At 36.6% G+C, this 17,851-nt stretch overlaps 1 protein-coding gene across 2 annotated transcripts in view; it reads right to left on the bottom strand.

Moving 5' to 3' along the window:
* Positions 1–17,851, bottom strand: part of BMS1 (BMS1 ribosome biogenesis factor) — a 47,558-nt gene that overhangs the window by 7,291 nt on the left and 22,416 nt on the right. For both annotated transcript variants that reach the window (XM_026481592.4, XM_026481593.4), the window contains exons 13-15: positions 16,517–16,598; positions 2,807–2,880; positions 1,975–2,148 (exon numbers count right to left, since the gene is read on the bottom strand). In XM_026481592.4, coding sequence (XP_026337377.2) covers positions 1,975–2,148; positions 2,807–2,880; positions 16,517–16,598 — 330 coding nt within the window. The remainder of the gene's footprint in view (positions 1–1,974; positions 2,149–2,806; positions 2,881–16,516; positions 16,599–17,851) is intronic.

Here is a 17,851-nt window from a genome sequence, read left to right as displayed (position 1 = left end):
CAATATAAGACAGCACAGACAGACAGTTCCATTATTACAGAAAGTTCTACTGGGCAGCTGCTATAGATTTATTTTATGCCAAACTTCACTTGCATACTAGATATCATTCACTTCTACTGAAATTTATTCCAACAGGTCTTGCCTGTTATTTCTCCCATCTTAACATCTTCTTTTGACTCCACTTCCTCCAACTATTGCCCCATTTCTCTGCTTCTCTCTGAAGTAAAATGGCTTATAAGTTTTCTATAGTCATAGTCTCTAGTTCCTCTGCTCCCATTCTCTTAAATCCTCCCAACTTGGACTTTAACCCACACTCCATAAAAATGCTTGCCAAAATCACATAGGGCCTCCACATTCCAATCCAGTTGTCAATTTTGTCTTCATTGTGGTTAATACATCAGCAGGATTTAAAATAATTTATCCCTCCTTCTACAGTGGCTTCCAGATTACTTCATGTTCTCTTCGATTTCTTCTCTCTCCTGAGCACTGCTCAAACCCCACTGCTGCTTCATCGTCTCCGCCCAGCCTCTTACAATGGAGCACCCGCTGTCAGTCCTAGTCCTCTCCTCACCTGACTGCACGCTCACTTCCCAGGGCATCCCATCCACTTCACGGCTTTAAGTAGCAACCAGATGCTGAGGACTGTACACCTAAGTCCCTGGCCCCAACCTCTTTCCAGGGCTCCTCACTGACTACCTGAAGCTCCACTTGTCTGAGAGAGATCTCAAACCCAACAGCTCTAAACCTCATCTTTTTAGACAAACCTGCAGCAACTAGAGGCTTTCCTATCTTACTGACAACTCCATCCTTCCAGCAAGTTATCCTTGCTTCCTCTCACACACCCCACAGTCCATCTACCTTTGATCTACCTTTCAAAAGCATATTCAGAATCTGACTTTCTCTTTCGTCTCCACTGCCACACACCTCCTGACCCCCCCCCCCCCAGAGAGTCACCTTAATCTTACTGAACTCTTGCCACACCAATCCTTTCAAAGGTAAGCAGGTCATACATGTCTCTCCTCTGTTCGAAACCCCCCACGGGTCCCCACTTTACTCAGAGTAAAAAATTCAAAGTACTTTACAACAGGCCACAAGATTCTGGGTGATTTTAAGTTATAAATGGACTGAAGCAAAGACTTCAGAACTAGCTTTACACATCTTAGTTACTTCTATCAAAAGTCAGTACAGACTTAGAACCACTATGTTAATGACTAACCTGGAGATACTTTCTTCGAATAGATGAAAGCCTAGGTTGGGCAAAGCCCGCTGATCGCATTTTCAGAAATCATATACTTAACCTCTATAAGATATATTAAGGTATGTTCTAGCTTACAGGAATTATTGGTAGCCCCCCCTTGTCAAAGCACAACAAACACTCGCCATCAACTGCATACATATCTTTGTATCTCCTTCAGAGTGAGTTCATCAACTCAGTCTGTTCGGCATCCTGGGCAGGGGGGTCAGACCATCTTCTTTTTAGCAATCCACATGTTCCCTTTATCTCCACATCTGACCTGACACTTGAAATAGCCTCTGAACTCTGACCAAGGTGAGTTTTTAGAAAAGCTTCCCTGGAGAGCACTGGTGTGTGCATAGAATCACCTACCCATTCAAATTATTTAATTATGGTTCCAGGGAGCAGTAAACAGAATGCAAAGGCAATGCCTGCATTTAAATAAACACGGTCTCAAATCACTACACTGAGAGATCCTCAGCAGTAGCTGCCTATCTCAGCCATTTCTGCTTCCTCCAATGCTTGCTATAAAATAGACACTGATATCTTTCTGGTCAATTTCTGACTGAAAAAACAATCAGATGACTGCATGAATAAACACACTTATCTGCATCTTGACCTAAGAGTCCAAACCTGAGGCACAGAAGCAGGTCAAGAAGCAGAGACCTAAACAAGATTATGTATTCACAATACTGTATTATAGCCTTGAAATAAAGCTGATAGGAACCAAGTTTTCTTACCTGTGCTTGTTTATGCATTTCTCCTTTAAGATCATCAAAATACGTGCTTTCTCCTTCATCATATTCTGCATCAAACATCTCCTTCAATTTTCTCTTCTTATCCAAATGCTTTTTCTTGGCACTTTCCTCTGCACCGGGGTCAATTTCTTCCTTAACTTCTTCTGCATCTTCAATCTTAAATTTCCAGAAGAGAAAATTTTGTAAAAGTTTGTGGAGATCTGTTCTTTAAACACTGAAGCAGATTTCTAAAGTTCTATGTGAGCTGCAAAACTCTTGGTTATGATCATCATGAAAACAAAACAAAAAACAAACCAAACCAAAACACAGCCTTTGGTTCTAAATAACAAGTACAACTGCAAGAGACATTTAGACATCTGCACTACAATACACTGTCACTCCTTAATCTGGCTGGGAATGCCAAACATAAATAAAAATAACAGCAAGTGTCCCCCCCAGATGCTCCCCAAACAGTGTTCTAAAGAAATATCAGGGCGAATAGGGATTTAGTTTTTTTAAATGGGACTTAAATTTAAGAAGAGGAGAATGATGGCAAAAGGAATGGTAGAGAGAAAGACAATGACTCAGGAGCTAAACTTTCAGACTGAAGAATCAAAATGACAGCAAAAGGTAGCAGGTGTCACCCAAAAGATCAAGAAAAACAACCCAACAACTTCAATCTGTTCCCAAACTCCGTATTTTTAGGAAGGAATCTATCTACTCTGTAATCTACACAGATAATAAGATTTGCATTTCTTAATATGGGCCTCTCTCAGAACATATTGACCACAGATCAAGGACCAGTTACTGACAGCCAGCCATGACAAAATCATACCTGAGTATCTGCGCCCGGTTTTCCCTTGTGCACGTCCCCTGTTTCCAGGTCTTCAAAGTCACCATAGAGCTCCTCTGGGAAAAGAACACCCAAATGTCCTCTGTGAACAGGGCTTGCACATGACACTGTAGCACCACCAGGTGCACTGTGTACTCTGAAGCCCAAATTTCATTTTTACCCTTCTTATTGCTACACATCCCAGCAGAATCCTGTACTTACACAGGCTTCTTTTTCTTGTTGAATTGTCAGTATTTCACCACCTGTTTGGATGAAGCACATGGACCCAGCCCATATTTCCTTACTTTACTGCGATATCCCACTTAGCCAAGAGCTATTTTTCCAGTACAGGTGGTAAACACTTTGCAGCAGAGATGCACACAGAGATATATGCATGGCCCTACAGGTGAGTCCCTAAGACCAACAGTGACATGAACAAACCATGGCTTGATTAACAGCACATAAGGACTAAGAGTCTCAGTAGTAAGGTCAACACAACACAATGCATGGCATACCTAGGAAAAATCTTGGATTACATAAAAATACAGGACTTAGAGTAAGAATGGTACCCAAAATAATGCTGAACCACATGAAAGAGCTCATTAATTCACTCATCCATTTGTTTTTAGAGCTCTAAGTTTGGCTATGGGTCCTATCCTTAAAAGAAAAAGATGCTAAAACTCCTTTGGGAAGCAATATTTAGAAGTAATATTTAGATAAAACATTTTCATATAAGAAAGGGCCAAAGAACTAAAGAGCCAAAGAAGATACAATAGATGGGAAGATTCTATTTGTAATAAAAACGAAAAAGGTCAAAATACTTAGGAATAAACCTTACAAGAAATGTGCCAAAACTTTAATTAAAAAACTTAAAAAGCTTTAATATGCTACCAAAGAACCCATGGAATAGACATCAGCTAACACTTTCAAGTGCTTTACAGACTTCGTTGCTCTAAGTACCTTAACTACATTCTTTTAACAGGACCTAATGAAGTAGGTGTGGTTCATGTTATCTACTGAACAAATAAAGATTACCATGTATTTGAAAAAGAAGACTCAATATCTAAAAGATGTTAATTCTGCTTTTATCACAGTTATAATAAAAAACACCACCAAGAGAAGACACCCTACTGAATGGGAGAAGATATTTGCAAATGACATATCCAATAAAGGGTTAGTATCCAAAAAATATATAGAACTCGATACCAAAAAAAAACCCAAATAATTCAATTAAAAATGGGCAGAAGACATGAACAGACATTTCTCCACTGACCAACAGACACATGAAAAATGCTCAACATCACTCACTGTCAGGTAAATGCAAATCAAAACCACAATGAGATCCAACTCACACCTGTCAAAATGGCTAAAATAAAAAACACAAAAAACAAGTGTTGGCGAGGATGTGGAGAAAAAGGAACTCTTGTGCACTGTTGATGGGAATGCAAACTGGTGCAGGAAGATAGTATGGAGGTTCCTCAAAAAATTAAAAATAGAACTATCACATAATCCAGTAATTGCACTACTGGGTATTTACCCAAAGAATATGAAAATACTAATTTGAGAGGATATATGCATCCCTATGTTTACTATGGCATTATTTACAATAGCCAAATTATGGAAGTAGCACAAGCATCTATTGGTAGATGAGTAAAGAAGATGTGGGTTGTGTGTGTGTGCAAATATATAAAATGCAATATTATTCAGCCATCAAAAAGAATGAAATCTTGCCATTTGCAACAACATGAACGGAGCTAGAGAGTACAATACTAAGCAAAATAAGTTAGTCAGGAAAAGACAAATACTATATGATTTCACTCATATGTGGAATATAAGAAACAAAACAAACGAGCAAGGGGGAAAAAAAGACAAACCAAAAACCTCTCTTAACTATAAAGAACAAAGAGATGGTTACCAGTGGAGAGGAGGTTGGGGGGATGACTGAAATAAGGGGATTAAGAGTACACTTGTCATGATGAGCACTGAGTAATATACATAAGTGTTAAATCACTATATTGTACATCTGAAACTAATATAATACTGTAAGTTAACCATACCAGAATTAAAATTAAAAAAAAAAAAAAAAAACCAACACAGATTTCTGGTCTGGAAAAGACAGTGTAGACTTATTTCTTCTGTTCCTCCCAACTAAGTATAAACAACTCCAAAAATAACACAAGAGCCCAAGGAAAACCAAGAACTCTGAAAGGTGTAAAGAAAAAAAGGGCTGGTGAGAGTCCCCGGGACCAGAAGAATGACATAATGGCCAGTGGCTCACTATATCACAACCCACAGAAAGGCAATTCAGAGCCACTGTTTCCCAACCCCTAACCTAGCAAAAGAAGGTAGACCAGGTGGACTCAATGTTTCCTCAGATCAAACTCAGATCTTAGCAGCAACACCAGGTAAACTGGGTGCTTTGAAAGCCCCACTGACAATAAGTGATGAGGGGAAGTGTTTGCCTTCCCCGAAGAGCCTGAATCTCCTTTTATCCACCAAGATACACCAGGTGGCCAAGGGTTATTGGCAAAGGGAGATTCTGCCAGGCATGAGGCTCTCCTCCCCCATCTAAAAACAGGTGTGCTCTGGCAGGACCAGCAAAGATATCCCCACAGCAAGCAAACTATCCCTTCAGGCCAAGACAATCTTTGCCCACCTAGCCACAACAGGGGGCCTAGATGAGGGAAGCTCCTCTGTCTCCTCAGGCAGCACCTGAAGAGACCAGTGGCATCAGATAAACTAAGCAGATCAAAATAGCGTCAAAAAGGCTCTAAAATTAAATTGTCATTGGAACCATAGCCCATAAAGTAGACCAGGACTTGCACACTAAACCTAAACAAGAGGACAGCATGCTAAAATAAAAAGATTACATAGGACCCAGTGTCTCCTAACATAAAAACCAAAATGTGTAGGATACAATAGAAAATCACCTGTCATAACCCAATCCGGGAAAATTTTAACTGAAATGTGAAAAGACAACTGAAACCAACAATAAAATGAATCAGGTGTGGAAACTATCTGACTTGTATCTTAAAGCAGCCATTACAAAAATGTTTCATCAAGCAAATACAAATCCTTCGGCAACAAACAAAAAACTGAAAATCTCAGCAAAGAAACTGAAGAACGAAGCAGAAATTATAGAACCGAAAAATACAACAGAAGAAATTTTAAAAGCTTGCTGGATGGGCTCAATATTAAGAGTGGAGATGACAGAGGGTAGAATCAGAGAACTTGAGGTCAGGTCAACAGAATTCATCCAGTCTGAACAACATAGAGGAAAATAGCCAAAAAAAAAAAAAATGAGCAGAGCCTCATCGACCTGTGAGGCAGAAACAAAAGATCCACCATTTATATGATCTCACAAGGATACCTGGATTGAAGAAATAATGACTGAAGCTTCCCAAATTCTGTAAAAGACATAAACTTAACAGATTCAAGAAGCTGAGCAAATTTCAGAGTAAACCCAACGAAATCTTCACCGAACTACTGAAAACTGAAAACAAAAATAAAAATCTTGTGAGCAGGGGCGCCTGGGTGGCACAGCGGTTAAGCGTCTGCCTTCGGCTCAGGGCGTTATCCCGGCGTTATGGGATCGAGCCCCACATCAGGCTCCTCCGCTATGAGCCTGCTTCTTCCTCTCCCACTACTCCTCCTGCTTGTGTTCCCTCTCTCACTGGCTGTCTCTATCTGTGTTAAATAAATAAATAAAATCTTTAAAACAATAAAAATAAAAATAAAATAAATAAAAAATTTTTTAAAAAAATCTTGTGAGCAGCCAGAAAGAAATGACAGATTCACAACAATTCAAAATGACAGTGCATTTCCCCTCTGAAATCAGAGGTCAGAAGGAAGTGGTACATTTTTCATATGCTGAAGGAAAGAACTGTCAGCTACGAATTCTATATCCAGTGCAACTATCCTTCAGAAATGAAGGGTTGGAAATAAAGACATTCTCAGATGGAGAACTACAGAAATCCATCACTAGCATCCTACTCTTAAAAAATAGCTCAAGTGGGGCACCTGGATGGCTCAGTTGGTTAAGTGTCTGATTTCAGCTCAGATCATGATATCACGGTCCTGGGATCGAGCCCCGCATCAGCCTCCCTGCTCAGCAGGGAGGTCTGCTTCTCCCTGTCCCTCTGCTGCCACTCGTGCTCACTCACTCAGCTCCCTCTCCAATAAATAAAATCTTTTTTAAAAAAATGGCTAAAGAAAGTTCTTAAGCAGCGAGTATTAATTATAAAAGAAAAAATCTGGGACCACTGGGAAAAAAAAGAAAAAACAAACAAAAGACCAGAAATATGAATACATACAATAAAATAGCCTTTTTCTTATGAGTTTTTAAAATCATATTTGAAGATTGAAAAAAAATTATAGCACTATCTACTACACAAACCAATAATATTTAAAAGTGGGAAAGATAAAGGGACCAAAATGGAAGAAAAATTTCCACGTTACTCAAAATGATAAAATGCTGGCAATCCAGGCACGCCTGGGTGGCTCAGTCGTTAAGTATCTGCCTTCGGCTCAGGTCATGGTCCCAGTGTTCCGGGATCGAGCCCCGCATTGGGCTCCCTGCTTAGCGGGAAGCCTGCTTCTCCCTCTCCCACTCCCCCTGCTTGTGTTCCCTCTCTCGCTGCCTCTCTCTCTGTCAAATAAGTAAAATCAATCTTAAAAAAAAAATGCTGGCACTCTAGGCTATTATATTACAATGAGCAACCACTACAAAAACTAGATGAAGAGATACTCAAAAACACTGTAAACATATTTAGAAGAAAGAAAATGAAAACAGAGGAAAAACAGAAAAATTAGAATCAGAGTAAACAAACAACAAAATAGTAAAATATCAGACTTACACAATTACATATCAATAAGTACCCTAAATGTAAATGGCATAATATACCAATCAAAATACAGACTGACAGAACAGAAGCACATAACCTACTATATATGCTGTTTACAAGAAACTCCCCTTAGATTTAACAACCCAAGTTTGAAAGTAAAAGAAGGGGAAAGATATACTGCGCAACTCAACTCTTAAAAAAGCAAATATGGCTAAATTATTACCTCATAAAATAAACTTCAGAGCAAAGAAAATTATCAGAGCCAGAGAAGGACTTAACTGAACTGGAAGACCTAAGATTCATGGGCTGCCTTGACATCCTTGAGCCTCACAGGGTCCCAAAGGTCTAGCTGTGAGTCGGCCTGCCAGATATGTCCCCACCCTATGGGAAAGGCTCCCCATTCTGACAGTTCTTTTACAGTTGGACGACCCGCATCCCACCTATCCTTCAACCTAACAGGTTTCACTTCACCTCTCTGCCAGCCCATGTATTATTCAATACATTAATCACATCCTGTCAAGAGAACCAGAGGTCATCCTATGCTCATATAGGTGCAAAAAAGCCTTTGTCTCAATGCCCCTGGTTGTTCAATCTCCGCATGGCATGCAGTGTTCTCGTCCCTCAGGCTGTGAGTGTATGTGACTAATAAACTGCTGTCAATCGCATCTGTCCAGTGTCAGCTGTTGTGTGTTCGGCCATCCCCATAACCCTAGAGCTGGAATCTTTCCTTCACAAATGGGGTGAATAGGAGGTGATCATAATACACAACAACAAAAGGATCAATCCACCAGAAAGACATAACAATCCTAAACATATGTGCACCAAACAGAGCCTCAAATGTAAGCTGCAAAAATTGATAGAGCTGGAAGAGACAGATAAGTCCAAAATAATACATGGTGACTTCAATATCCTTCTCTTGGGAACTGATAAAATTAGTCAGAAAATCAGCAAAGATATAGAAGATCTGAACAATACGTCCCACCCAACAGAATCTAACTGACATATATAGAACATGATACCCAACAATAGCAGAATAAACAATTTTTAAAGCATCCACAGAACATCTACCAAGACAGGGCACAGTGTGGACAATAAAGCAAATCTAAACAAATGTAAAACATCTGAAATCATGAGTATGTTCTTAGAATATAATGTAATTAAACTGAAAATCAATAACAAAAAGACAAGAAAATTCCTAAACATTTTGTAGTTTGTTTGTAGGCAAAAAACACTAACTAATGCATGGATCAAAGAGAAGTCTCACAGGAAATATAAAAATGCATACAACTGAATGAAAATGGAAATAACAACATAGGAAAATTTGGGGCGAGAAGGTAAGCAGTGCAGAGAAAGCAATTTACAGCACTAAATGTTCACACTGGAAATGAGAAAAGGTCTCAAACCAATAATCTAAGAAAACTGAAAAGTACAAAATAACCTAAAACAAGCAAAGAACCGAAATAATAGAGAGCAAAAACCAGTAAAATTGAAAACTGGAACACAGAAATCAATGAAACCAAAAGCTGATTATTTGAAAAAAATCAACAAAATTAATAAACCTTACTGACAAAGAGAAAAAGGAGGAGGACACAAGTCACCAATTATCAAGAATGAAATGGGATTACCGCAACAGGTCCTGCAGCCATTGAAAGGTTATTAAACAAATACTATGAGTATTTTACTAAGAATACCCAAGCTAGCTTCTTGGAGAAGGCACTTAGTGAAACTTTCACTTCGCCAAAAGCCTTTGAAATTCCTTGAAAACCATAAGATAGCAAAATTCAGCCCAGATGGAATAAATAACCTAAATTATTTAAATTATCCTATAACCATTAAAGAAATAAAACTTGTCATTATAAGCTCCCAAAAAAGAAATCTCCAGGCCCTAACCATTTCACTGGAGGTTATACCAAACATTTTAAAAATTAACATTGCAATTCTACACAATCTATTCCAGAAAGCAGAAAAATTGGGAATACTTTTGAATCATTTTATGAAGCCAGTATTACTCTGATACCAAAACTAAATGAAGACAGTACCAAAAAAAAAAATCCCCCAAAACAAAAAACCAACAACACAATAGACCAGTTATCTCTCATAAACTTAGATGCAAAATTCCTTAACAAAATACTACCAAATAAAGTTCAACAACATATAAAAAAGAATTATATATCATGACCAAGTGGGATTTATTCCAGATATGCAAAGCTGATTCAAAATTCAAAAATTAATCAATGCAATCCACTGTATCAAAAGGGTAAAGAATAAAAAATTCATATGATCACATCAACTGACACTGAAAGACATTTGACAAAATTCACCACCCATTCATAACTAAACAAAACAAAACAAAACAAAAAAAGAAAAAACCATCTCTCAGAATACCAGGAATACAGAGGAATGGAGCACATAAACAGCATCCACAGAGAAACCAAACTAACATCATACGTAACAGTGAAAAATACTGAGAACAAGGCAAGGTTTCTTCTTAGCACTAATCCTAGTCATTTATATAAGAAAAAATTTAAATTAAATATAAATATATTTAATATACATATAAATACAATTATAATTGCACTGCTGGGTATTTACCCCAGAAACACAAAAACACTAACTCAAAAGGATACATGCACCCCCATGTTTACGGCAGCATTATTTTCAATAGCCAAACTACAGAAGCGGCCCAAGTGTCCATTGATAGATAAATAGATAAAGAAGATGTGGTATGTACATATATACAATGGAATATCATTCAGCCATCAAAAAATGAAATCTTGCCATCTGCAACAACATGGATGGATCTAGAGAGTATAACGCTAAGCAAAATAAGTCAGTCAGAGAAAGATAAATACCATATGATCTCACTCATATGTGAAATTTAAGGAACAAAACAAATGAGCAAAGGAAAAAAGAGGGAGACAAACCAAGAAACAGACTCTTAGCTATAGAGAACAAACTGATGGTTACCAGAGAGGAGGTAGGTGAGGAGACGGGGATTAAAGAGTACACTTAACACAATGAAAAAAATAAATAAAATGATTATAAATAAATAAAAATAAAAGTCACACAGGTTGAAAAGAGAAAAAATAATACTGTTCCTATTTGCAGATAACACAAATATGTAAAAAATCCCAAGCAATCGACAAAAAGAAAATTCCCTCCCAACTAATAAGTTGAGTTCAGCAGAATAAAAGATCAAAACATAAAAATCAAAATGAAATACTTTAGTATAAACTTATCAAAATATATTCACCATTAGGATGCCAAAAATTATAAAATACTGATGAAGGAAATTAAAGAAAAATAAATGCTCCTGGATTAGAATACTCAATATAGTAACTAAGATTCTCCCCAAACTGATCTATAGGTTTAATGCAACTCCTATCAAAATCTCAGCAGTTTTTTTTGTAGATACAGACAAGCTTATTCTAACATTTATATGCAGTCACAAGCCCTAGGATAAACCAATCTTGAAAAAGAAGAATAAAGTGAGAGGAATCACTCTACCCAGTATTAACGATTACTATGTAACCATAGTAACCAAGATAGTGGGGTATGGGTGGAAGGACTGACACATGAATCAATGGAACACAAGAGAACCCAGAAATAAACCCACACAAAGATGCTCAACTAATTTTTGACAAAGGTGAAAAAGCAAATCAATGAAATAAAAAGTGCTTGAGGACTATACACTTCAGGCAAAAATATAACCCTTAACCTAAACCTCACACCTTATAAAGAAATCAAAATAGAGGTGGCTGGGTGGCTCAGTCAGTTAAGTGGTCAATTCTTGGTTTCAGCTCAGGTTGTGATCTCATGGGTTGTGAGAACCCCACATGCCAGACTCCACATTCAGTGGGGAGTCTGCTTGAAGATTCTCTCCTTCTGCCCCTACTTGCATGTATGCCCCCCCTGAAAGAAATAAATCTTGAAAAAAAAATCAAAACAGATTGCTGCCATAAACAGAAAATAAGAGTATAAAATTCTTAGAAAACAACATAGGAGAAAATCATCAGGATCTAGGAATAGAAAATAATTCCTAAACTTGACATGATCCCTAAAGAAGATAAATGATAAATTGGGCCTCATCAAAACTAAAAGCTTTTGCTTTGTGAAAGGCACTATTAGGAAAATGAAAAGACAAGCTACATACTAGGAGAAAGTATCGCAAACCACATAGCCAATAATGGAATAAAATATATAAAGAACTTCCAATATTCAACATTTAAAAAAAGAAGCCAATAAGAAAAAGGGCAAAAGACATCCATGAACATTTTATAAAAGAATACACTGCAAATAATAAAATGTGGCAAAAAAATGATAAAATGCTCACCATCATCAGCCATCACGGAAATATAAAATGAAACCACAGTGAAATACCACTATTAGACTGGCTAAAATAAATAACAGTGAGGACACCAAATATTGGCAAGGATATGAAGAAACCAGATCATTCATATTACTGGTGGAAATATAAAACAGCCCAACTACTTTGGCAGTTTCCTATAAAGCTAAATATGCAATTACCATACAACCCAGCAATTGTATTCTTAGGTATTTATCCCAGAAAAATAGGAAGTTCACATTTATATAAAAACCTGTACATAAATGTTCACGGCAGTTCAATTCTCAATAGCCAAAAACTGGAAACAACCCAGATGTACTTCAGTGGGTGAATGGTTAAGCAAACTGCTACATCCCTATCAGGAAATACTACTCTGCAATAAAAAGGAATAAACTACAGTCACATGCAACAACTTGGATGGATCTCTCTAGGGAATTATGATGAATGGAAAAAAAATGAATCATAAAAGGTTACATACTGTATGATTCTGCTTATTTAACATTCTTAAAAATTATAACATTATAGAAATGAAAAACAGATAAGTGGTTGACAGGTAGGAACTTGGAGATGGGTAACAGCAAGGAGCTAAATGTGTTTAAAAAAGAGCAATACGAGGTATCCTATGGTGATGGAAATGTTCTGTATTGTAACTGCTTGCAGATACATAAACCTACACGTGATAAAATAGCATAGAACCAAATACACACAGACAAAACATATGAACACAAGTAAAACAGGAAATCTACATAAGATCAGTGGGGGCGCCTGGGTGGCACAGCGGTTAAGCGTCTGCCTTCGGCTCAGGGCGTGATCCCGGCATTATAGGATCGAGCTCCACATCGGGCTCCTCTGCTATGAGCCTGCTTCTTCCTCTCCCACTCCCCCTGCTTGTGTTCCCTCTCTCGCTGGCTGTCTCTATCTCTGTCAAATAAATAAATAAAATCTAAAAAAAAAAAAAAAAAAGATCAGTGGATGGTATCAACATTAATATAAAAGTTGTGGTGTTGTACTATACAGGACACAGAACAATATAGAAGAGACCTCTCCGTATTAGTTCTCACACATGCATGTCAATTTAATTCAGTCTACAATTATCTCAAAACAGGAAGTTTATTAGAGAAAAAACACTACCAACTTTTCTTTTGGAAATAGAAAAGATGATTCTGAAGTTCACATGGAAAAATAAGCAAAATCAGGACAAAGCAAGGATGTCTACTTTATTTTTTTTTTGTTTTTTTTTTTTTTAAAGATTTTATTTATTTATTCAACAGAGATAGAGACAGCCAGCGAGAGAGGGAACACAAGCAGGGGGAGTGGGAGAGGAAGAAGCAGGCTCCTAGCCGAGGAGCCCGATGTGGGACTCGATCCCAGAACGCCGGGATCACGCCCTGAGCCGAAGGCAGACGCTTAACCGCTGTGCCACCCAGGCGCCCCAAGGATGTCTACTTTGAGTTCTAACCAACACTGCACTGGAAGTTTTAAGCCTGTGTCAAGGCAAGAAAAATAATAAGTCATCCAGATAGAAAAGAAAAAAGTAAAACGGTCTTTATTTATTTTTTAGTAAAACTGTCTTTAATCACAGATCATACATGATGTCTTCGCAGAAAATTCTATGAAATATACAAAAAAAGCTGTGTATAACTAATGAGTGATTTGGCAAGGTTGCATCATAGAAGATTAATATACAAAAATCAACTGTGTTTCTATATATTAACAACAAACAAATGCCAACTGAAATTAAAATCTCATTTAAATATTAATGACAATATGAAATACTTAGGGACACATTTGTTAAGAGATAAGTAAGAACTGTATCCTGAAAACACTGCTGAGAGATATTTAAAAACAAAAAAAATGGAGAGACGTACTATGTTCACAAATCAGAAAATTCAGTATTGTTAAAATGTCAATTTCCCCAAAACTGTTTCACTAATTCCATGAAATCCTAATCAAAACAGCAGGGGGCTTTTTTGGGTAGGAATCGGCAAGCTGATTTTAAAACATATGAAAGTGCAAAGGACCCAAAACAGCCAAAACAACTTTGGAAAAAGAATAAAGTTTGAAGACATAAACTACTTAATTTTAAGATTAATTATAAAGCTATTGTTAATCAAGACAGTACAATATTGATATAAAAATAAACAAATATAGGGGCACCTGGATGGCTCAGTTGGTTAAGCACCTGACTCTTGATATTGGCTCAGGCCATGATCTTTGGCTCATGGTCCTGGGAACCAGCCCTGTGTCAGGCTCTACACTCAGTACGGAGCCTGCTTGGGATTCTCTCTTCCCCTCTTCTTCTGCTCCCTCTCTCGTGCTCTCTCTCTCTCAAAAAAATAAGTAAAATCTTTAATAAAATAAAATAAAACAAAACAAATATATGAATGGAACAGAATAGAATCCAGAAATACTCGCCCATATGTGGTCAACCAATGAAAGGCAATTCAGTGTGAGTAAAGGATAGTCTTTTTAACAAATAGCACTGGAGAAAGTGGATATCCACAAGCAAAAAAAAAAAAGAAAAAAAGAAAAAAAAAAAACCAGAAACCTTTGACCCATACCTAATACCACATAAAAAATTAACTCAAAATGGATTACATACCTAAATGTAAACCTAAACCTTAAGAGTCATAGAAGAAAATACATGAGAAAATCTTCATTACCTTGGATGGGGCAAAGATTTCTTGATACACTGTCAAAAGCATAGTCCATTAAAAAAAATTGCCCTTCAACAAAATTAAAAACTTTTGCTGTACAAAAGACACTATTAAAAATATGAAAAGACAAACCACACACTGGGCAAAAATAATTAAAATCACAACTGATAAAGGACTTAAGTAAATTAAATAGATTAAAATACTAGACAAGAGATTTGACAGACACTTCACCAAAGAAACAGATGGAATATAGCACACAAAAATGCTCAATATCATTAGTTATTAGGAAAATACACATTAAAACCATGAGATATCATTCCATACCTAAAGACTGTCTAAAACTAAAATGACTGACCATATCAAGTATTGGCAAGGACGTGTAATAACTGGAAATCTCATTAAGTGCTAATGGCAATACAAAATGGTACAACCACTTAGGAAAACAATTAGGCTATTTCTTAAAAAATTAAACATAACATCTACCACATGATCCATTTAGCCCACTCTGAGGTATGGAACCAACAGAAATGAAAGCAGTTGTTCAAATAAAAACTTGTACAAGAATGTTCACAGTAGCTTTATTTGCAATAGCCAAAATCCAGAAATAACCTATATGTCACCAACGGGTGAACAGATAAACTGCAGTGCATCATACAAGGGAATACTACTCACTAATAAAAGAAATCAACTATTCAGTAATAAAAAGGGACGAAGATGTAACAGGATGGACTATCCCAAAATACTTATGCTGAGTAGAAGTTAGAAAAGAGTACATACTGTGTGATTCCACTTATATAAAATTCTAGAGGGCACAAACTACTCTATAGTGACAGAAAGCAGATGAATGGCTAAAAGCAGAAAAATATTTGCAACCAATGAAGGAGGATAAATATCCTTTCAAATCAGTAAAAAAACACATTAATATCTCATTAGAAAAATGAGCAAAGAACACAAAGAATTCAGCAAAGAAATGCCATAGGCAACATACCTTAAATATTCTCACTTATTAATAATCAAAGGAATGCCAGTTATAAATATAAGAAGAATATTTTCATTTATCAAATTGCCAAAAATAACATTTTTTTATGGGTAGTATTCAATATTGAATGAAAGCAGTAAAATGTAAGTACTAAGATACACGGCTTATGGGCACATAAATAAGAACGACTTTCTGAAAAACCTTTTGGCAGTTGTGGTTCATAAAAATGACTCAACAATTCCAAGTTTTATGAATCTAACTTATGAAAATAAAAAATGTGATCCAAGAGTTATTTCAAGGTGCTCCAGTGCAGTTATTTATAATATGGAAAAGGTAAATTGCTTAAATGAGAAACTGTGAATTGAATTAGGATATGATAGAAATAAATCGTAAAAATGAGACCTCTGAAAAAATTTAATGATGCAATTTATATAAAGTAAGATTATAACTAGAAATTTTAAAAATCTATAAATGACTAGAAGTAAATAACCTCAAAAACTTAACAAAAGTTTTTTAACAGATGGTGGAGGTTATGATATGACTTTTTATTCTAGATGCTCTACAATGTACACTACCTTCATTATTAAAAAGAAAAATACGTTACTTGAGTTTATTTTTCACACACACAAAAATCCATTTTTAACAAGCACATGGTAAAATTTATGGAAAGCCTCCCACTTTTCTTTAAGGTCCATATCTAATAAGTCAGTTAACTGGGGGAAGAAAATAAGATCATCATAAAAAGAAGAACCAGAATATTACCCATAAACTCCCCCTGTCAGCGTTCTCCAAAGCATTTCACATTTGCCTATTACTTCCAACTTTTAAAGACATGGAATAAAATATAGAGAAGACAGTCTACTCTGAAAAATATGGCACTTTACTTACCATCTTCTGCTAAAATCTTGGCTGCATCTTTATCCTCTTCCCACTTCCCAGTCACAAAGCAATCTCTGATACTGTTCATAACCTTACACAGAAAAACCAGCACTTAGTTGACATGCTCCACTCACTCAACAAAACAATTGAAATTAAGAACAGTAGTAGGTGACAACTTACCTTTAAATACTTTTCAAGACACTTTTTTTTTTTGGAAATTCTCATTCCAAGTAGACATACAAGATATATTAATCTTTAATGTTGATAGTAAAATCATAGAGATAAAAACTTTAATGTCATAATATTAAGGAGTAGATGGGGAGGTACTATTAGCTCACTGACCTTATAAGTAAACAAACAGATATTTACTAAAGCAACTAATTTTCAAAGATTATTAGTATTTCTAAAGCAATGCAGTTAGAGAGCATTTAGAAAGTTGGTTTTACAGAGACGTAAAGGACCTATATTCTAGAAACTATAAATCACTCTTGAAAGACATTGAGGAAGACATAAAAAGATGGAAAGATATTCCATGCTCATGGATCGGAAGAATTAACATAGTTAAAATGTCCATGCTACCCAGAGCAATCTACACTTTCAATGCTATCCCGATCAAAATACCAAGGACATTTTTCAAAGAACTGGAACAAACAGTCCTTAAATTTGTATGGAAACAGAAAAGGCCCCGAATCTCCAAGGAACTGTTGAAAAGGAAAAACAAAGCTGGGGGCATCACAATGCCGGATTTCGAGCTGTACTACAAAGCTGTGATCACAAAAACAGCATGGTACTGGCACAAAAACAGACACATAGACCAATGGAACAGAATAGAGAGCCCAGAAATGGACCCTCGGCTCTTTGGGCAACTAATATTTGATAAAGCAGGAAAAAACATCCGGTGGGAAAAAGACAGTCTCCTCAATAAATGGTGCTGGGAAAATTGGACAGCTACATGCAAGAGAATGAAACTTGACCACTATCTCACACCATACACAAAAATAAACTCCAAATGGATGAAAGACCTCGATGTGAGACAGGAATCCATCAAAATTCTAGAGGAGAACATAGGCAACAACCTCTACGACATCGGCCAAAGCAACCTTTTTCATGACACATCCCCAAAGGCAAGAGAAACAAAAGATAAAATGAACTTATGGGACTTCATCAAGATTAAAAGTTTCTGCACATCCAAGGAAACAGTCAGAAAAACTAAGAGGCAGCCCACGGAATGGGAGAATATATTTGCAAATGACACTACAGATAAAGGACTGGTATCCAAGATCTACAAAGAACTTCTCAAACTCAATACACGAGAAACAAATAAACAAATCAAAAAATGGGCAG

This window comes from Ursus arctos, unplaced genomic scaffold (genome assembly GCF_023065955.2).
Source record: "Ursus arctos isolate Adak ecotype North America unplaced genomic scaffold, UrsArc2.0 scaffold_7, whole genome shotgun sequence".
Classification (NCBI taxonomy): Eukaryota; Metazoa; Chordata; class Mammalia; order Carnivora; family Ursidae; genus Ursus; species Ursus arctos.
This window is presented reverse-complemented; position numbering and strand designations above follow the sequence as displayed.